This window comes from Centropristis striata, chromosome 16, assembly GCF_030273125.1.
Source record: "Centropristis striata isolate RG_2023a ecotype Rhode Island chromosome 16, C.striata_1.0, whole genome shotgun sequence".
Classification (NCBI taxonomy): domain Eukaryota; kingdom Metazoa; phylum Chordata; class Actinopteri; order Perciformes; family Serranidae; genus Centropristis; species Centropristis striata.
In genome coordinates this window covers 16,661,615-16,684,463 of record NC_081532.1, presented here as the reverse complement: position 1 = coordinate 16,684,463, position 22,849 = coordinate 16,661,615, and the positions used below count along the sequence as shown (strand labels likewise).

The following is a 22,849-nucleotide window of genomic DNA, read 5'->3' as shown; positions in this document are numbered from 1 at the left end:
GAAATATTGTGACACAAACACAACTGGCATCTGTTTTGAAGATATTTTTACTCGTAGGTGTCAGAAGCCCATCATGATCATGAAAGAAGTTCGACTGCATGTCATACAGTACTAGGTGGACTGCTTAATGTAACCTGACAGAAGTAACGAGCAGCTCTAGCTTCACTTTGTGCAAAATGTCTTTCAATCTTCTTCACCACTCCTGTCTAATTTTGACCTTGACCCTCCCCCAGGTCCAACTGTTTTGAAGTCTTCGCCTTGGATGGAGCCAGCACCAATATTCTTCAATTTTGCACTGCAGCAGAAAGCACTGACTGGCTCCAAGCAATATCTACAAATATCAATGACTTGACACAGGAGAATGTAAGTCCATCTGAATCGTTAGAGGCCTGTTTGGTTCTTGGTTGCTTGGAGCCTCTGATCTTGGAGGTGAAAAGAAAAAAATTGTGATGATTTTTAATGTGTGACCTTGATTGAACCCTTATTTCATCCAACTGTACAAGGGGATAATTTAAGCATAAATACTGGCTCAACATTGTGTAATCCAGTTGATTTTTGTTTATTTATTTTTTATGAGTTCTTAGAGAATCTCGTATACATAGATTCTTTCGATGTGACTTCTCAAATCAGGGCAGGCAACTAGATCCACGTTCTGATGCAACAGCTACCAACACTGCACAAATGTTGATCGAATGTGAATCGATCCAATCACTAGAAAAAAACAAGAGCTATCTTTAATTTTTTAAAATAGGACATAAAGGCAATTGTAGCTGATAATGTGGTTGTACTGTGATTGGAGCTTACTGCAGAGGAAGTGGTTATACTCTGCCATTAGGGGTGCAACAGATCAAGAAACTGATAGTTCAGCTGGTATTATGGTTGTAATTCATGGATTTATCACTTTTTTTTGTTACTAGGTTTCTTTGCAAAATATTAATATAATGATAGGGTTTGCAACCAATATCACCAATATATAATTTTGCATGCATGTTTCATATAAAAACCTTGAATAATGTTTTGTTTTTTTACCAGATTCTTCATTGCATTGCAATAAACATGCTGCGAGTTGATATTACCATTCACGTACAATGTGCTGTGACAACTTCCCTTGTTTTGCTTTTTTAGCAAAAGTTAGCTAGCAAGTAGCATGACACCAGTGGTACATATTGAATTTGAATTAGCAATATATAAAAAATGTATTTCCCAAGCATATTTACTCACTCCAGGGAAAGACAGGAGAGCAATTCTACAATATTGCTATTGTTCCAAGGTCCCAGCGGCACACAAAATTGTCTCAACCTCTTGTCTACTCTTGTACGCTTTCATCTGGCATCTAGTAGGAGGTCTGGAGGACGAGGTAATTCATGATGACGATCACTTCTACACTTGGCAAATCGATTAAGTTATGGGAAAACTGGCTTTTCTTCAATTTGTATGGATCAGATCCAATATGAATTTCAATTTTCTGATGATAACTGCTCTGTACAGGTTCATCCAACACTCTTATGTTGTCACTTTAATCTCCAATCCATGCAGTATATGGATATATCACCTCCTGCCCTCTGTATAAATGCCGTGCATCATAATAGTTATGTGAATGCAAACACATCATTTGATGGGATTTATGTGGTTATTTTAAGTAATCACTGTGGGCAGATTCTTAGTTTATGGAATTACAAAATGTCAGATTGTGAATTTTATCCTATTATCCACTTATGGTCGTTAAAAGTCAATATCAGCATCTTAATAACGAAAACATAGAAACATAAAATAAATATGTTGTGCCCACATGTATTTTGCCCTTTTGATTTTTCATAGCCACATAAACGGCAGTGTAGGATGGTTTTAATAGACCCTTCCTGACAAGCACTCATGGAGTCACAGTGGCACCTCTCCCCTTCTGCTGCCTCTCTCATACCTAATTAATGACTGCAAAGTAGTCATTCGGCATGCATACTCTCTTTCTTTCTCTCTCTCTCTCTCTCTCTCTCTCTCTCTCTCTTTCTCTCTCTTTCTCTCTCTCTCTCTCATTTCCTCCTATTTCACTTTGATTATCATACTGATGATGTGATGCATTTTTGCTAAGGATGCAGACGTACTGTATGCCCATCGATCGCACAGCTGCCTTTTTTAAAAAGTGTGATTAATTCATGTCTGCATCACCTAATTACGGACGTTGAGTGTGATTGCTAAATGGCCAATCAGGGTGTAATTGTGTGCCCGCATTGGGAAGGAGCGGAACTTTTGTTTTAATGACCTACAACCTCTAAATAGACTCTATGACGCCCTTGGGGTCCCTCGTGTGTTTTTATTGTGGATGACTGTCATCTGGCAGGGCGGACGACTACTTGATGCTGTTTGATGTTCTTTTATATAGACTAAAGCAGAAAGAATTGGGCAGCTTGTTAGCGCCTAATTATGTAAGGATTACATAAGGATTTCAGGTGAAATTTTACCTTAATTTTGTAACGAGGTGAGGCAAGACACGAGCAGCCACCATGCTGAGAGTGATCTGCTGACACAGCAGGGTCTATTCAGTCTTGAAAATGTTTTTCACTGATTTGCAATACTTTTCATCATCATCACCTCCAAGATATTCACTGCAAAAAGTAAATTTCCAGCTTTCTGAGAATCTAACTTTATACTTTCTGCTCAATGTGAACCTTCAAAATGAAGAAAAAGCAGCTTATTCATAAAAACGTGTGCAGTGTCTTGTGCCTGTTCAAAACGGTTCTGTTTGGAACAAGTTGATTGCTTGGCCTCCGGTATTGGAACTTGCAGCTTTCTCATGAACCACTCAACCAAACAACTTCACAGTCGACCCTTATTCAGTCCTGCCATGACACAGTTGTGATCCAAAGCAGTGCTGGAGTCCATGCATAATTTCGTAACAACCAGGCTATTTCCGTGAACCAAGCGGCAACCTCTGGGTCTGAAAAGTGGAATTGCCTTACACCTGCATTCTTTCTAATGGCCAGCAGGGGGCGACTCCACTGGTTGCAAAAAGAACTCAGATTGTAAAGTAGTCAATGAGAAAATGATCCTACTTCTCACTCAATTTACTACCTTAGTGAACAATAAGTTTATGGTCTCAATCACTAGTTTCAAGTCTTCTTCAATACAGCATGGTTTCCAATTCATATATTTTTGTACCATTTAGAGTAAAATTGGTGATAAAGTAGGGTATGCTTTAAGGCCTGGCTAATTTGTGATTGTTAAGTCGCTACCATGGCACACTGTTTTCATCTTAGAACTTTTACCCTTTCGCCATGTGTTTTAAGTTCGATTATGGAAACACCTTTCTCACCGGGCTCTCTAGGTAGTGCTAACGGTAGCTTGTAACTTGGCGTCACCCTCCCCAGCTCTGTCCTCTCGTCCAAATATATATATATATATATATATGTATATATATACATACATACATACATGATGTTGACAACCAATATGCCACAAAATAGTCCCCAAACCATTGGGGGATGTCACGGTACCTAATCCCAATTCTTATATACAGTCTAAGCGGGGAACAATATTGAGCAACAAAGAGCAAGCTCTACCTAGCATACCGTTGGGCAATGTAATACTCAATACACACTACACAGTGTGCACACAAAATACTACTAATGAATATGTCACATAGATCTCAAGAGCTAGCACTTGACACTGCACGTCCTGTGGTCCACAGTAATAAACCTACCAAGTGTGAGGTTATTGAGAACTCTACATAAATGTATGCATATTTGATGGAAAAAAATAAAAACTGTTAACTGTATTTTCTACTTCTTAGATTTACCTGCAGTCAGGGCACAGCAAAAATGTATCAACTTTATTTGATAATTTGTGTTATGCCTCTCATGACTATCTCAACTATTTAATTTCCAGGTGTTTTAAGGGATCAGGATACCTTTCTATGATATTGTGTATTGAATAGATTTTTGTAATTGTATGTCATTGATGTTTTTATTTCTGTCACAGATAAAGATCGTCAACAAATACTGCTCCTCAGATGATCAGGTATGCTGACACCGTATACTCTTTATACTTTCAATTGATGATGCAAGTGTAGATACAGACAGGAGCCAGAATCAAATCAGTCCTTAAAGGTATCACACACTTTATAGGTGATGCCTCAAAGATAGTGTGTCATTTATCTCGTTACATGGAGAGATCACTGTTCAGGAAATGTTTTACAGGTGTACAGAATTGCATCATCTGCATAAAACCGCACCTCTCCTGGCTGCTCTCTTTCAGCCATGGGCCCATAAACAGCTTGGGAACACTTATTCATTCAGGTGGTCAGGAAGTTGTCAAGAATAGCATGTAGAAAGTGATGTGCATTATTTTATCACAGGATCTATTGTAGATAGAGTGCAGCAGATGAAGCAGAACAGGACATAGAGTATAGATATGCTGCTTTGAAGAAAGTCTATGAGAAAGATATAAGGTACATTACATTGGGGTTACTTTGTATGTGTTATTTTATAGATGCCTCTCTCATTCTTCACCTTAACCCCCTTGACTGTGTTGCTATTCTGGTCTGTTTATTGAGCAAGTACAGATGTCTTTTACGTATATATTTTCTCTTTCTTTTATCAAAAAGTAAGTTTGTGTCATTGTCATCTTATATCTCCACAGATTGTTCACATGGGCTGGGCGTGTGAAAGCCCCGAGGGTAGCACCGCTGGTAAAACTTCAGCATTCAAGTTCCTGGCACTGAGAGGACCATATTTTCATATCTTCAGAAGTCCCCCGGTAACTAGTCTTCTATCATATCATAAACATTTAATATCCCATTCAGATTTAATTGGCCTCATTTTAAAGTTTTTTTTGTCCAAAATCTGAAGTTCACATCACATTAGCCCGCAAAACACGTAACATAACTCAAAACGGGTGCAAATGATTTATAGTGTGGATTCAGCGGAGCACAACAATATTTTCATGGCCTTTTTTAAAAGTTGGTTTTAATGTAATAAGAGTGTTTATTTATGCTGCTGCTCACTGATCTGTGATTGTCCCCCACAGTGCAGCTCTGTGTTTCTGAAACAAGTGGGCAGCATCTGTAAAATACTGTATGCTTCAGTTATTATTGAATAAGAGAAGACGGGCATGCAGTAACTGGTGATGAATTTATATCTGTTTTGATCGGGGTTGACTGCATCGTGGTAGTGAATCGAGGGTTATACACTATTATTGTTTTCATTATAAAAATATGATGTTTATTGGATCTTTCAGCATGTATCACAGTGGATACACCAGATGGTAAATGGACTGCACTTATATAGCGCTTTTATCCAAAGTGCTTTACACTACACACTACGCTCATTCACCAGTTCTCACACACATTCATACTGGTGCCACCTGCCACCACTGGGAATTTATTCATACACTGATGAACGCAGCATCAGGAGCAATTTGGGGCTCAGTAACGATACTTCGACATGTAGGCTGCCACGGTCAGGGATCGAACCACCAGCCTTCCGATCAGTAGACGATCGCTCTACCCACGGAGCCACAGCTGCCAGTTTACTAGTTAACCCCTTAAAGATCTGCTGGTCCACCAGCATGCTAAAATGTTGTTTGTTTTGTTTTTAGGGCTCAGTCTTAATGCTTAAAGATAATGTTAGAGAGGCTAAATAATGCACCAAACTTGAGCTAAATTTTAGCAAGGAAAAACCTGACATGGCCATGGCCCCAAATGGTTCTATGGTTACCCATGAGTCTCCTCTTTACAGACATGCCCATATTTACAGATTATGCTAATCACATGTAATTTAGGGTAGAAACTATGCATTTCTTCACATGCAGTTTGGGATAGAAAAATGTAGTTCTTTTTTTGCAGATTGTATTTGGATATTTCTGCATACTAGGGTCTGTGAACTGCATAAATTGGGTATGACTGGAAAGCTGAGATTCTTTTAGATTCAACGAAACTTGACCTCACTGTGCAAAATGACCTCTAGCATAATCACAACCTCATTTAACTTTACAACCACTAGAACAAAAATGCAGTCCTTGCAGAAATCTATTTTTTATCAATTCTCAATGTGTAAAAAGTGGTTTAATACAGCACCAATTCTGTGTAGGCCAGGAATTCTGCTTCACCTTATGGGACATAATGAGAATGGTCTTCATATACTCATATTATAATGTTCTTATACATTTAATTGCATATTTATGAGTAGAATAGCTTGACAATGCTCACATTAATCTTCAGGTTCTCAGCTTTCAGATGATATACACAATCTACTGTTGACCTGCTATCATCCATTAAAGATCCCCTAATCCTGCATTTTGGCATTTTGGCATCTTCAGCAAATCACTCCTTTTGGTTGCATATGCATTCTGTCCTTACTGACATTCAAAACAGTGTTCCCCACTGTGACAATGGTGGCGCAGTACAGGATCATCATCAACGTACTCACATCACAGTTATTATTGCCCAGGATTTGATGGCCTTAATTATTGAGGTTACAATTGATGGTTAATGCTTACAACACAGCTTAATGAATCTGCACGCTTATATTTTGAAACTATAGCCTTTGACTGCCAATATTCATTATCTTTCTATCTGATCAAATTTGGCCCAAACATATTCAGTGAGTACTTTTACCTGGTGTGGAAAATCTGCACTCACACCAACTTTAATTAAATCGTTTTAGGGTTAGCTTTTCAGACGACCTCTAAAGCAGAGTATGTTACCTAAATTAATTCTAGCCTGCATTGAATTAACAAATCAGTGGAACTAAAACTTCACTGTATAATTTAGAAAATGTTTCCGACCTGCATGCGGTCTGAGAGAATCCAAAGTGGCCACTGGCCATTAGATGACATTTAATACAGGTCCAGTATTAGCCTAAAATGTTTGTGTCTGACAGCCAGGGCTCGTGAACAAAGGGAATCTAGCCTTTTGTGCTGTGTTTGTTTGCAATGTGACATAAGCTGTGTTCTCCCATTAGTATAAAAACCACTGTAGTCCAAAATGTGCCTCTTTCATCTTCTTCATTGGCAAGTGTTTCAGCAGGTTAATCATGTTTACTCTCTGGATGCTGGGATTTACAGTGCCAAGGTGCGGTGTGCACATTATGAGTTGTTCAGTCTCTCATGGCCTGTCCTTCCTCTGGCTGGAGAGCTTTCGTCATACTTTAACTCTGTTTGACAAGCTGTTGTGGCTCATCTCTGTTTTGAAGGCTCCCAAGCAAAGGTGTGCATGCCTGTGTTTTGTCTCCTCTAAATTTTAACAGGTTTTTCAATCATGCTCTAAGCTGCACCTGAAAGGCAGACTGTGTGTTTGGGGCCCTGTCTCAGTCCCTGGTGTTTCCTATCACCCTTTGTGAGGTTTTATAAACTAATATTTTGAGGACCTTATCTCTCAAGAGGGACCTCTCACCTTGTGGTGACAGTGACAGCATGACCGTGATAATGGATGTCCTGAAAGCTGAAATTCAGTATCTCACAGATATGATGCTGCTTCCAGTGCAGCATCTCAGTTGATTCTCCACTTGAAACAGGAAGGCAGACAAAGATAATAAAGATGATTGGTCTATTAAATATTTAAAATTCAAATTTCATGACCCCCTATAGTTATTAGAGGCAATCCTTGTGCAGGCTTTCTGAGAGACTGATCCGAATAGTGTAAGGCTACATTAAAGGTGCTGTTCATGAGATTCAGAACAAAATTCTTTCTGGGCCGGGATTGCCTCCACATGAGTTTGATTGAAATTCAAAGTCACAAGCATACATGGAGGTAGCAGTGCTAGCTGACAGCACTAAACCCCCCCAAGTACAATGCAGGGTTTTCAAGACAATTTTCCTAGTGGCCTAAATAAGGAATTTCAACATCAGGTGATGCCACAGGGCTCGAAAAGACTTAATCCCATAGATTTACATTGGGAAAAAGACATCTGTCAATAAGCAGATCACATATTTTTTTAACCATTATTTCCCTCGCAAAATGATTCATTTCAATATTGAAACTTGATCCCTTCTGTCCATTTGGAAAGTCTAGAAGGGCTGCTTGCTAGAAAAAAAAGATTTTTAACCATTCAAGTTAGCGGCAGAAGTTGTATCCTCTACGGGCACATAAATGCAGATGATCCCGGTAATGATATATATGGAAGTTGGCATCATCCACCACTGAGCCTCTTCATTGGAGTCCTACCTCCAACAATGTATCGGGTTCTCTTTATATCCATGAACAGCGCTATAATGGCTCACATTGGCAACAGAGCCCACAGTGCTAATGAAGGTTAACTCACACTAACATGGGCCACCTGGTTGGTAACACCATACCAACAACTGGGGGTTAGCTGAATGGCATTGTCAGAGGAGTGAGGTCGTTTTAAAAGGCAGCTGCCGCATGAGCACCACCTCCTGTGATTTCATTTCATTCGCAGCAAGAATGAAAATATGATATTATACAAAATAATAATCCCTCAAGAGTTCTGTGAGGGTCGGACAGCTGTTTCTTAGCCAACAGTCAATTTCCCCAACCCTGCACTTTGACTTGCCACTGAAACCAGCCTCTTTGGAGGAAATGAGGTACTTCATCTCACCAGGATAACGTGGATGCTTGATGCCACTCATGTATCTATGAGTAATGTACTGTAGGTCATCTTGGATTATGTGCCTGCTGTGGAGCATGTTGGCAATTCCCTCTCTACATTTGCTGCTTGTGAGATTAGAGAGGATAACTCCAGCTGTTTGTTTCCATGGCAGGGACAATATTCTTGTCTTGTTTAAGCAGAGACTCTCAAACTGAGCTTGTTGATACCATCAAACAGGCCTGTGTGGAGGCGGGCTGCCTCTCATTCTGCTTGGGGCATTGCCACAGCAAAGGGAAAACTAGAGATGTTCCAGCAGCAGTGTGGGTGATACCTGTGTTTTCTCTAGGGACTTCACTTATTAGTGCTCTGGAGGAAAGTTTCCAAAAACTTTAAATGGCTATTTGTTAAAAATACTTAGTGGTAAGTTATATGCTTTATATGAATATATCTCATTCTACAGCAGCATTAATGCCTCTGCAAAGATACTTGTTACCATAAAGGGATTGCCTGAATGTGCAACATATGGTACAAAATCTGTTGAAATGCTGCAGGAAGTCTCTCTAAAGTCTCCTTTTACCTGAACATGCCAAAGGCAAAGAAATGCAAGATGATTTCTGATGCTGAGACTAAAGTATCTGAAGTTGAACCAAACTAAAAAAAAACTTTTTTTGTGCCTTTAGCTTGAACAAAAAAAGGAACATAACTAAAGCCTGAGAGCAGGTGAGTGCAGCAGTAAACTTGATCAGAATGCAGAGCAGCTGCAAAAATAAAGTATTGTTTTACTTGACACGGCCCAATTGAGTGGGACCAACAAATCATGTTGACGAGGTGTTGATGAGAAAAGTCATCAGCAATAATTCTAACAGACTGCATTTAACATAATGGCTGTGTTGTAATGTCGTTGGAACTATGGTTCCATGAACTGAAAGCATTATGCAGCTGGTGGGTTGTGAAATGCCAGACCTGTCCACCGGCTTTTGTTGAATTATGGCTGTAGCCAATATCCCTGAGGTAGAGAGGACCTGAATCTGTTCCAGGATACTGTAGCATTAGTGCTTGTGCTTTAATGAAACACACTGTGGAAAACAAAATGCACTGAGTAGCCTCTTATCAGTCTCAGTTAGTGTGTATAAAAATGTGCTTGGTGTAGCATCCTGCTTACTTTTAGCATTGTCATTAATTTTAAACAAAGAATGTTTGAAGCACCACTCTAGTAATTCCTTCACACCGTAGCTTTATATGGTTATCTGATTCAGATCTGCCACCCTCTTTAAGACCTGGTTTTTAAATTGACATAAAATAGCTTTATCAGTAAGGACAGCCACTTTGTGAAACCAGTTTGCTGCTTCAGCACACAACACTGTGTACCTGTCTATTTAACCTTCATTCAGTCCTCACCACTGGTGCTCCTTTAAATGTAGCTTCTTTTGTGTTTAGTAAGACTTTCACTGCATTGAAATGGCTATACGTAGGGCTATCAATTTCCCAGTCATACCCAATTTATGCAATTCCAAGTCTTTTTAGGACCCCAGTTTACAGATATGTTCTAATACAATATGTGATATAACACATTTGTACTGCATGAGAAAAACTGCTGAAACATAAAGTGGGCATGTTTGTAAAGGGCTTGTGGATACCCCTGGACCCAATCTCCTCAAAAATCCAATATCGATCAGACCTAAATATTAAAAACTGCATGGGGTTAGCATAAAGTGGGCATGTCTGTAAAGGGCTTGTAGGTACCCCTGGACCCAATCCCTTCAAGGTTCCAATATTGATTGAGCTCTACTCTCTACAGTTAAAAAAACAAAACATAACAAGCTATGTGAGATCTTTAAATACATATCTATCTTCTTAAGCTCCTCTCCTGTGTATGCCTGGTTGTTGTGTTTCTACAGTAATATTATGTGCCTGCCCAATTTATGTAATTCTAAGACTTTTTAGGACCCCGGTATGCAGAAATATTCAAATACAATATGTGATAGAACACATTTGTAATACATGAGAAAAACTGCCCAAACTGCATGGGGTTAGCATAAAGTGGGCATGTCTGTAAAGGGCTTGTGGGTACCCCTAGACCCAATCATCCTCAAAAATCCAATATCAGTCCGGCTCTACTCTCTACAGCTATTTTATAAAGAAAAAGTTATGTGGGATCTTTAAATAAGCATCTCTGTCCCTGAACCTCTTTCCTGTGTATGCCCTGGTTGTTGTTTCTACAATAGTACTTTGTGTCTGCCCAGTTTATGCAATTCAAAGACTGTTTAGGACCCCATTATGCAGAAATAATCAAATACAATATCTGACATAACATACTTGTACTGCATGAGAAAAACTGCCCAAACTGAATGGGGTTAGCATAAAGTGGGCATGTCTTTAAAGGGCTCATGGGTACCCCTGGACCAAATCATCCTTAAAAAATCCAATATTGATCGGGCTCTACTCTCTGCAGTTTAAAAAAAGAAAAAGTGATGTGGGATGTTTAAATACGCATCTCTTTCGTTGAGCTCCTCTCCTGTGTACCCTCATCTTTGTGGATGAAGCCTTTCAGGATGCATATTTTCTATCTTTGCAAAGTGCAACAGGATAAATCCATTTTGTTCAGCCATCCAACCATTTACACAACCACTGTAAACCACCTGCTGAGCTCTCATTTGCATTTAGTATTTGTATAGGGAGGTGCTGCTAACAAGTACAAAAAAAGCTTGTTTTGAAGTGCTGCCTCTTCATCTCACATTCCTTGATGTTTGTTTCTTAGATCAGTGCTGCTGACTGGGGACAAGCTGAAACAACATATAACCTCTATGAGGTTCTTTTCAAGGTCCACAAGGTACGTTAAGAGCAGTGGGCTGTGATGTGCATCAGAGATAATCAAAATTTGATCACTGCAGCATTCATCTAAGTACAGGTGGCTACCTTGTCTCTCTTTTTTTTAACAGATAGATTAGTGATACAGGTAGCCTACTAAATAGAGCTCTCTTGACCTGAGGTGCTATTGCTGATCCTCAAACCTCTTTTCCCAAGCATGGAATAATTAATATTTTGTGTTACAGCTGTGGATGGCAGAGGACTGCTGGCTCCAGGCGAGGCTCTACTTGGGACTTGAACATTCGCCTGAGCAGCAGGACAATGAGTCGCTGTGCTTCAGTATTCTGGTCGGCCACGGCCAGAGCCACACCTTCAGGGTAGAGCTGGCCACGGACCTGGCTATCTGGGAGAGGTCCTTCCAAAGAGCTGTCTTCTTGGAGGTGCAGCGAATACGAGTAAGTATTTTCATACATAACATGGCAAGAGTTTCTGTTGCTGTTTTAGAGGTTGTCGGTTTTGCCTTACGCTTCTTGGATTAAAGGAGTTCTCAAAGAAGGGGAGCGTCTCACAACACCTTTTCCCAACCTCAAAGGGCGACATAAAGCATTTGATGTATGCAGAAATTAAGACCATAGCTCTGCTTGTTTGGTTTTTAGTGCCAGAGGCTAGAGAACTAGCATGCAAAAGATGTCAAAGTATATTTAGAAGATACTAAACATGGGTGGATTCTGAAACAATGGGCCCCTGGGCTCAGACATGCAAAAGGCCCCACCACAGACTTTTTGTTGTTTTTTTGTCTCTTTGTAGTTGCATTGTGTTTCATTGTATTCATTTTTAGTGACTTTGTAGTAATTTTGAGTCTCTTTGTATGTTTTATACCTCCTTCTTTTTTAGTCACTTTGTAGTCATTTATAGTCGCTTTGCAGTTGCTTTAGGTCTCTTTGTAGTCACTTTGAGTCTCTTTTGTAGTTGCTTTGCCCCTTTTCATAGTTGTTCTGTGTGTCTGAGTCTCTTTGCAGCTGTTTTGCATGTCTGTCTGGTCTCTGTGTAGTTGTTTTATGTTTATGTTTCTTTGTGGTCATTTTGAATCCTTTCCTGGTCGGTACCTGTCTCTTTGAGTTAGGGCTGAACGATATGGACCAAAAGTCATATCCCGATATATTTAGGCTGAATATCGATGTACGATATATATCCAGACGCGGTTTTACAATAGAGGCAAGGTAGGCAACTGCCTGGGGCCCCACCAACTTCCCCGAACTGCAGGGGCCCCCAGACCAGCTGCCCACTCTCCATTCAGCTGGGAATCGGGGCCCTCAGTGATCCCCAGCCATTGCGTTTTTAAATGTAAATGTAAATTTGTATGTTTAAATCGGAAACAAAGACAACAAACTAAAATACAAAGAAATAAAGTATCCGTCTACACCCCCTCCATTTCGTGTTATAATGGACTATTCCATCCAGGTCATGATCGCGAGAGTTCCAAAGTTATGTGACGGCAGTGGAGGGAAGTTTGGAAGACGTTACGTGAGCGGTGAAATTGATATCAACAGTTGGAAAATGAAGCGAAACTACCCAAGTGGTGCCACCAAAAGAAGGAAGCGGGAGGAGGCGAAATCAAAAAATGACACACTCCCGAAGTTGACAACATTTTTTAATGTTTCGACGACACCGCCGGTTGTCGAGGAGCAGCAGGAGGCAGCGGCTAATTCAGAAGGGGAGGAGGTAACCATAGTAACCGCGTTATGCTCGAGCTCTGACAGAAGAGATGTCAACAATGAGGAGGTGGTGAGTAGCAGTCCTGATTCTGTTGACCACCACGAAAGTGTTGTCATCATCGGAGATGATCCGGCGTTGTGGCCCAACGTTTTCAGTGACTGTTAACGTAAACTGCAAACTAGTAACTAACTGTAAAAAATGTTTGTAGAAATTACAGTAAAACACTGTAAAATTGCATCTGAAATAGGTCGTAAACATTGTACATCACCCTAGTAGATACATTTAGTTACTGTAAATCAAAGAATAGTATAAAACTTTAAATTCTACAGCCATAAACTGTAGAAAAGAAAGTAAAGTTGTAAAGTTAATGGAGAAATACCATGATGACACAATTATCCTAAAAGTAATGGGATTATTCAGTATAAAATTACAGTTTTTGCTGATATTTACATTTACATACGCTCACTGTATTTTTACGGTGAAGTTCTGGCAACCACAGCTGGTATTTTACCGTAATTTAAACAGATTTTTGTTTTTACAGTGTATATAGCCTATATGTATACATATGTATAGTTGAAATGATCCCTATCTTGACAACAGTGAAACGCTGCTTACATAAATCTATCAATAATAATAATAATCAAATAATATATGTAAAATGTAAAAAACAATCTGAGTGGAGCCATTCTGCATGATGAGTACTTTTACTTTTGATACTTTAAGTACATTTTGATGTTGATACTTTTTTACTTTTACCTCAGTAAGTTTTGAATGCTGGACTTTTACTTGTAGTGGAGTAATTTCACAGTGTTATATCAGTACTTTTACTTAAGTAAGAGATCTGAATACTTATTCCACCACTGTTAGTTACATTCCAACAGTGCGTAAACAGCGTCAGGTGAGTGTCACCATGGTGCTCACCTAGCAGCAGGATTTTAACCACGTTCATCATGGTATTTCTCCATTAACTTTACAACTTTACTTTCTTTTCTACAGTTTATGGCTGTAGAATTTAAAGTGTTATACTATTCTTTGATTTACAGTAACTAAATGTATCTACTAGGGTGATGTACAATGTTTACGACCTATTTCAGATGCAATTTTACAGTGTTTTACTGTAATTTCTACAAACATTTTTTTACAGTGTGTGTGTGTGTATATATGCTGTAAATATATATATATATACAGCAAAAAAAGTCAACAGAATTAAATAACATAAAACTCTTTTTGTTAAAAGTAAGGATTTGAAGGGCCCCCTAGCTAAATTCGCCTTGGGCCCCCAAATTGCTAAATCCGCCACTGTATATATCCCGATATTTTGTACGTGAGAGCAAATGTTCAGTTGAAGTCAAAGCCAAATATGACATGTCACGTAGTAGTAGTAGTTTTATTGAAGCCGTTTATTTAAGTCAACATAAACACTATATAACAACAGGAGGTCCTTTTTTTCAAATCAAACCTCCATAAAGTGCACATTTAAATAAAAAAAGCCTCCGAAATAGAATAGGCCAAACTTTTTCTGAGATAAATATATTTATATGAGAAAAGAATAACGAACATTACAAAATAACTAAATATGACAAACCCTATTAAGGGCAGCATTTTTATATAAAGCAGCTTGCCTGGATCACGGATCACATGCAGCTGAAATTTGAACTATATCAATATATGCGATATGGTCTAATTACATATCACATTTAAAAAATATATTGATAAGTCTTTTACATATATATATCGCCCAGCCCTACTTTGAGTAACATTTAGTAAGTGAAGGTCAGGGGTCAACTGATAAGCCAGCGATTGGCAAGCTTTTTCTGATGCTATTACTTACTGCTTCCCCTGGCGCTTTGTCCACTACATATTTTGCAAGGGCCCCACTGCCACATCCTGGGTTAGGTGCCACACAAGAAGATTGTGGTTGGTTTAAAGAAATGCAAACAAGCCGGAGCGTTTTTCTGAAATGATGATAGGTGCAGCCAGGTTTTTCTGCAGTGCTGAGACATCAATAGACCGACATGATAACTATCACCACGATGTGCATGCCATGTAACATTACATAAAACATTAGTCACAACAGATGGAGATACAGACTATCTCTGAGAAAATAAGACAAAATGATAATTATAGTTACTGATGTCTCTTTTTCTGAAGATGCTTTGAAGTATTTTAAAGCTAGAATCGCATTTGTCTTGTGGGAGAGAATTCTATTCATGCAGTAATTGAAATTAGTTTGCTGCTTGATTTTTCTTCAGTACTTGAGGTCAATATAACCTGCCCTCCTCTCTCATATCCAGTGAAATAGTTATTTGCGTCAATGCAACAAGTAATGTTTTGGTACAAGATGTATTGGACCCTTAAAGTTCAGGCAAAAACTGTTTTTTATTGTAAGTGGCTTTTAACATCAAGCCAGAAAAGACTTTCATCCCTGGAAACATTTGATTTTAAGAGTGAGTTGGTCTAGTAGTCAAAGAAGATAATGTTCCAAAACACTACCATTTGTTTTGGATACATTCAGAAATAATAACTAGAATGTAGACTTTTTTTTGTTTAGTCTTAGGGGCAAGGTTATGTCATTGCTCTTAAGTAAGTCTTCACACCAGTGGTGAATCAACAAGTGACTGTTGGTTGGTGATTCACCACTGTTCTGGATGGTTCGGGACAGTTTAATTTTAACAGCCATTGTTGAACCATCTTACAATGAGTTGGCCAACTTGTTTTTTGTGGAATGTTTTTGGAGATTTTGTCAGGCTTCTTGTGAATTTGGCACTGATGTTTAAAAAGTCTGCCTGTGCTGTCTTAGCTCAGCACAGTATTTTTGTTGGTATTTCAAACACTGTTTTGCTTTTTTATGCAGCTACTGGTGTGTCATAATTCTGACTGCGGTCAGCTATGTTTCATCAGAGGGCAGATGTTTAGAGATTTTATCTGTGAGTGTGTAATGATGGCTGGTGCGAGCTGCACTTTATATTTAAAGTGGATTCACTCAACGCTAAATCCCTACTATCATGGATCAGGGCTGAATACTTATGAATCAGCTCTTTGTGTTCCACTGAATGTGTTTTTAAATTGATGGTTTGTTTACCAGAGCATTTACTGTATGTAATGCATGTGTGTGGCAATGAGAGACCGAGAGATCTTTTTGATAGTAGAGGGGGAGAGATACAGACCGTCAGTTTCTTTATCTGGCTGTTATCACACATGCAGTGTGTTATCCTGGTGACAGATATTGATCCTCTTTACTCAGAAAATATATATATAATCCCTAACAATGACTTGTAAAAACTGTCTCACCCCTTTTCTGTGACTTCACTACGTCTGCTACTGTGCTATGAGAACAGATGCAAATCTCTGTGATGCTACAGATGTATGTTAAGCTTCAGCATGTTGCAACCCATTAGCAAAGAGGTGTCAATAGTAAAAGGCGACACTCTAGTGGTGTTTGCGCAACTGCCAACAGAGGGCGCACTGACAGTGCGTCCGCCATATTGGACTGAATGCTGCCTAGAAAAGAGGTAGGTGCATTAATTACCATACAAGCAGTGTTGTGTAATTGACTGCTCAAATTATCCGAGTACGGACCCAGAGCTAGCTTTCCATAGGTTTCCAAGTGATGCCGGCAGAGAGACTAATCTTAGCAAAATTGCTAACATGCTAATGTAAGCTAATGCTACATTGTTTTCTTTATGTCCCTTACAAACTAGGCTTAAGCTTAGACCTCTGTCCAGTAAAAGCCAGGCTAAGAGGTCTGATGAGACTGTTTTCATGACAAATTGTTATTCAGATTAATATTCAGTTTAGAATACACCTGTCAAATCCGGCTCAATGTTCATTCATTCTCCTTTATTTTCTGTTATTATCTTTACTATCTGGGCAGATTATATGGTCAGCATATTAATATTTAAAAAATTACATCTAAGATTAAAAATTGTCCATGAACTTTTGACTTTGGGCACCTAGCATCCCTGATGTAAATATATATAGTCATCCAACCAATCAGCAAACAAACAAGCAAACCAACCAAACAATATACCAATCAACTAATCAACCATACAACAAACCAGCCAACCAATTGGCAAGCTAACCAGCAAACAAACCAATAAACCAACCAACCAACCAACCAATCAACCAACCAACCAGTCGACCAATCAACCAATCACCAAACAAACCAGCAAACCAACCAACCAATCAGTCAATCAACTAAACAACTATTCAACCAACCAACAAACCAGCCAACCAATTAGCAAACAAACCAGCAAACCAACCAAGCAATAAACCAACCAATCCACTAAACAACCAACCAATCAGTCAATCCACCAGCCAACCAGCCAGCCAGCCAGCCAGTAAGCCAATCAACCAACCATTACATTAGTTTTGGTTTGTGTAGAAGATAAGATTTCTAATGAATAATAAAGTTCCTCAGACAATAGTTACCACTTTTAGTATTTAATTTCTAATCAGTAGTGCCCCTTCCTACCAATTTAATGCTTCATCAGGGAGAAGTGATTGCATGTGATGAAAAGTAATTTCTGTTGACATGTATAGGTCCTGTGCTGCTTTAAATTTTTCTTATTAAGAAATTAATTGAATTTAAAATTGAAAGCTAGTCAGCGCTCTGTTTTCCATACATGTTATTGTTACTTTAAACTTATTTAGCTCGAGTAACCTAAAGAATTAGTCCTCACATCAATGAGCCATTAAATTGCCTCTTAAGCAAATATGTTTAAAGTGTAAAGGTGATCAGCTCTTGTGGAGAGTGCAAAGTTAAGCAATTCTCAGCAGCAGCTGTCTTATGTCCATCAAGAGGCTCTAAGACTAACACTCACTGAAAAAAATGTAAGAGCACAGGCAGTTTTTTTCTCAGCTTTGTTGTCTTCATGTTCGATTGTGTTTATAATTTCCTCACTTACTTTACTATGCCTCCATTTACTGTTCAACACTCGCATACAGAACCAAACACTTTATATTGCAGTTATAGTAGTTTATGACTTCTTGCTACCTGTTTGTAATGTGCTTTTACTTGCTATTTTTACTATCATGAGTCAGATCGCTCAAATACTGATGCTACTTTCAGTACATACTTGCTCTTTGAATGCAACTGGGAAATACCTCCTACCAGTAGAAACAAGTAGAATATGTGTGATTTATTTATTTTTTCCAAAGCCTCCATTGTGACTCACCAGGCATTATTTATTTACAAGGTACATTAACACCCAGCAAGGAGTCGATAGTCTCAAGTATTCGGTATGAAAACACACTAATGCAATCAATTGTGTCTAATGGTGTTTTCATACCTTTAGTTTGGTTGCTATTTTCCAAATCAGTTGAAGAGTTTGTGAACTTGAGTGTTTTTCCCCCTTGGTTTGTTGTATTACTAAGAATAGACATGAGAACATTCACACAGCGAGACACAGGATGTACAGAACGAAGGTCCTGTGTTCTGGACTCGTACATATTTCTGTGAGAGAGATTTTGCTATATAATTTACCATGGAGTAGCCACAGAGTTGCCATTTGGTCATAGATAGTTTCAGTTATATTTGGGGTACATGGTTTAAGAAGCCAAAATCAGATTCAGATCAGATTGTCATCCATATCTCATGTAAGAGGCAAATAATCCAACTAAATGCCTGAAGTGTCATTCCCAGATATAACTAACTGCTCCAGAGTTTGTTTTGGACCAGTCCAAGACCACCTCCTCAAAGGATCATGGTGCAGTTGTTTTGGTCCACACCCAAGTGCAACTACCTGCCCAAACAAATCCCAAAGGAGAAAATTAACCAGAGTTGGATTGGGTCGCACTAAAAAGTGCAGGTTTGAAAACATCATAAGATAAAGTGATCGAGTGTTTTTTTACAGTTAATTTTGACATTATAGATATATAAATATAGACATAGATAAATATAGATTGAAAATGCAACGAAAGAACGGAAATATGGGGATAACCAACCAAGCACCCAGCCATTACAAAACTGTTTCAGTGTTTTTTGAAGATCCGATTGCTTATGAATAATGTGTCTGCTCAAGGGCACTTCAACAAGGCAGATTCTCTGAACTCTATGCCATGAACTGGCAGAGAAATTTGCAATGGCCGGGAATCGAACCCAGGTCTGCTGCTTAGAAGCAGCTATGCTAACCACTACACCACCATCGCTATTGTAGAGAACACTGAGCTTGTAGAGAGCCCCCCTCCCCCCCCCCCCCCCCCACACACACACACATAGACACAAGTCCCTACCACCCGCAACCCCCACACATACACACACACACACACACACACACACACACAAACACACAGAAAAGTACAGGACAGGATAAAGGACAGCAAATGATGAGAAACGCTAATAACAATATGATACGGGTGCGTGTGTCCACCCGTAATTACTTATTTGAATTTCTCTTTAATTATTTAATTATTATTATAATTATTATTATTTATGTATTATTATTATTATTATTATTATTATTATTATTATTATTATTGTTATTATTATCATTATTATAATTAGTGTTTCTCATGGTTTGCTGACCTTTGTCCTTTCCTTGACTGTATCTGTGTGTTTGTGTGTGTGTGTGTGTGTGTGTGTGTGTGTGTGCGTGCGCACGTTAGTGTCTGTTTGTCTGTTTGTGTGTGTGTGTGCTGATGTTTTGTTGACTGTGATTTGTGTAGCTCTTAAAAGAGCTTTCTGTACCACTTCGTCTTCTTTTTGTTGATCTGGCTCTCTAGATCTTCAAGCTGGGTTCTCATCAAGCTCTCGTTCTGCTGCCACTCCTGCTCCTTTTCCTGCAGCGTCTGCTCTAGGTCCTCTGTGGTCTGAAGGAGGGAAGACTTCTCCTCCTTCCACTGGATATGATTACTGTCCAGCTGCTGCTCAGCCTGCTTCAGAGCAGCCACGAGGTTCTTATTTTCTTCTGCTTGCACCACCAGCTGGGCACGATGGGTGGCCTGTGTTATTACCACCTGTGCCTGGAGGAAAGACTTGTCCTCTTGCCACTGGAGATGTCCAGTCTTCAACTGCTTCTCAGCCTCTTTAAGAGCAGCCACAATGGTGTTGTTGTCCCGTTTTTTCTCTTCCAGTTGAAACACATAGGATGCTCTGGACTTTTTTTTCTCCTCTAGCAGGAAGGTTTTCTCCTGCTGCCATTGGAGACGGCTACTCTCAAGCTGATCTTCTAGCTTTTTCTTCAGTGCAGCCATGGAGTTCTTGTTTTCGTCGGCCTGCGTCTCCATCTGGGCGAGATGGTCGGCCTGGGATAATTTCATCTGTGCCAGGAGGGAAGACCTGTCCTCCTGCCACTGGAGATGTCTAATCTTCAGCTGCTCTTTGACTTTGTTAAGAGCAGCTACAATGATTTTGTTTTGTGATGCTCTCGTCTTCTTGTGTTCTTCAGCTTGTATCTCTAGCTGGGAAAGATGAGAGGCCTTGGATTTTTCCAGCTGAGCAACGAGAGAAGACTTGTCTTGCTCAGCCTCTTTGAGTGAAGCCATTAGATGATTATTCTTTTCTTTTTCCGCTTGCAGCTGAGCCATCTCATACCACAGGTTGCTCTCCAATTCCAACTCCAAGTTGGTTTTTGCCACAGCCTGCAGGTGCTTTGCAGACCTAAGCTCCAACTTCATGGCCTCTGCTTCAGCCATGAGCTTCCTGTTCTTGTCTGTCTGCTCGTTGCGTTGAGCCAGACAGCAGGCTGTGAAGTTCTCTGTCTCTTGCAGGATGGATTCTTTTTCCTGAAAGCGTTGACGTTCTGTCTCCAGCCGATCTTGTGTGTTTTTCAGGGCTGCTGCAAACCTTGTAGTCTCCACTTTCTGTTCTTCTTTCTGTTTTAGGAGAGTTTCTTCCATCTTGGTCAACTCATGGCGTAGCTTCTGAGTTTGAGCCCTCTCTATTTCCAAATAGCTCTCCAGCTCCAACTCCACGTTGGTTTTTGCCACTGCAGTCAGCCTCTTGTAAGCACGGAGCTCGTTGTTCTTTGCCTCCAAGTCATTTTGAAGGGCCTCGTTCTCTGCTTTCATCTGCTCTAACTCGGTTTGAAGATCTTTGGTGTTGGAGGTCTGATGTTTAAGATCCTTGTGTTCTTGAAGCTCATCCAAGAAAGTGGCTAGTGAGTCTTCGTGGATATCCAGGAGGACTCGACCCTGAGTGTTAGTTTGGGTGAGCCTCGCTTCTTCGTCCTTCAGCTGACACTGGATTTCTTCTTCCAGTGAGCTGAGGTAGAAATTAATTGGGGGTTCAACCTCCCTGGAGTTAGACTGCTTATTTTCCAGCGTTGTTGCTTGCTGGATTTCAGCCTGTCTACTCCCCTGTCTTTGTTTTTTACTATTAGCGCTTGCCATTGTAAAAGTAAATTCTCTCAGAACCAAACTTTGGATTGAGTGAAAGTGTGTCTGAACTGAAACTCTGTGGTAACTGAATCTCTGTCTGAACTGGATATCTGTCCGATCTGGTCCCCTATTCATAGGTTTCCAGTCAAACAGAATGTGACATCATGAAATGACATCATGTGCATGTGCTTTGATCATCAAGCACCAGACTCTGATGACATCATAGTCAATATGACATCATGAATTCTAATTCTTGTTGCTACTGGATACCAGTTTGATTATGTTGTAAACATTCCAAATTCTCAGCTGTGTTGTTGCTATGGTGATGAGTGCAGCATTACAGAGTAGAGAGGGGAGGGGCACCTCTCAGGTTTTTTATGTCACTAAATTACTAAGATATAGTTAGTTTGTGGGGCTTTTATTTTGAAAGAGCCTTGTCCTTGGTTTACTGTTAGATCTAAGGCTTTTATTACACTAAATTATTGATGTTGGGAGACATAGTTAAAAATCCCAAAACAGATTCTGATCAGATTGTCATCTATAGCTCATGTAAGACTGGGCAAATTATCCAACTAAATGCCTAAGGTGTCATTCCTTGATATAACTGACTGCTCCAGAGTTTGTTTTGGACCAGTCCAAGACCACCTCCTCAAAGGATCATGGTGCAGTTGTTTTGGTCCACACACCCAAGTGCAACTACCTGCCCAAACAAATCCCAAAGGAGAAAATTAACCAGAGTTGGATTGGGCTAAAAAGTGCAGGTTTGAAAATATCATGGGATGAAGTTGTTTTTTTTGTTACAGTTAACTTAATAGAGAATAATAGAATGTTTGATGAAAGAAAGGAAATATTGGGATAACTAACCAAGCAACCAGCCATTACAAAATATTTCAGCTCCTTTTGAAGGTTAGATGGTTCTCATGAATAATATTTTCTCAAACTCTAGTTAATATTTTTCTTAATTTCTAATCAGTAAAGTTTATATTTATGCTTATATTTTTACTTGCATACAGTGCTTTACACATTTATCAGACCACTGGTTTGTGCCACAGCTGTCCTAAATTAACAGCATAATAATTTTTCATATTTCTTTAATGGTTAATACAGCAGTATGTCGAAGCTCTTTACCCGAAATGATATTAATGCAAAAATATAATTATTGTTAGCCATGAATTTCCAAATTAACTGTTTTACAAAAAACGCACATTATTATTTTTTAATTAAGTTGTCAAATTATACTTGCATTCCTGAATATAAAAATGAGTTTTAGTGGGTGAATTTTATGTTGATTCATTTCTGACTTCTCAGGGAAGCCCAGTGAGCTGGCTCACATTTGGGTATAAAAGGTGAATTCAGTTTATTTGCCAAATGAAAAACAATAATTAAACTAAATTATTTTAGTTTTAAACAAGCTTTTGAAAGAATTCTAAAATAATTATGTTTTCTCATTTTCATGCCAGTAGAGA

At 39.2% G+C, this 22,849-nt stretch overlaps 2 protein-coding genes across 2 annotated transcripts in view; one reads left to right on the top strand and one right to left on the bottom strand.

Annotated features, from left to right (window-relative positions):
• Positions 1-22,849, top strand: part of sntg2 (syntrophin, gamma 2) — a 122,270-nt gene that overhangs the window by 80,166 nt on the left and 19,255 nt on the right. Inside the window, exons 10-14 of the mRNA XM_059353095.1 lie at positions 234-363; positions 3,973-4,011; positions 4,633-4,749; positions 11,299-11,370; positions 11,594-11,803. Of these exons, the coding sequence (XP_059209078.1) occupies positions 234-363; positions 3,973-4,011; positions 4,633-4,749; positions 11,299-11,370; positions 11,594-11,803 (568 nt within the window). The remainder of the gene's footprint in view (positions 1-233; positions 364-3,972; positions 4,012-4,632; positions 4,750-11,298; positions 11,371-11,593; positions 11,804-22,849) is intronic.
• On the bottom strand, positions 528-21,541 carry LOC131988084 (nuclease SbcCD subunit C-like). Its single transcript, XM_059353094.1, has 2 exons — positions 19,753-21,541; positions 528-711 (listed from the first exon to the last, which is right to left on the bottom strand). Exons 1-2 carry the CDS (start codon positions 21,516-21,518, stop codon positions 627-629), a joined length of 1,851 nt encoding a protein of 616 aa, XP_059209077.1. The 5' UTR covers positions 21,519-21,541; the 3' UTR covers positions 528-626.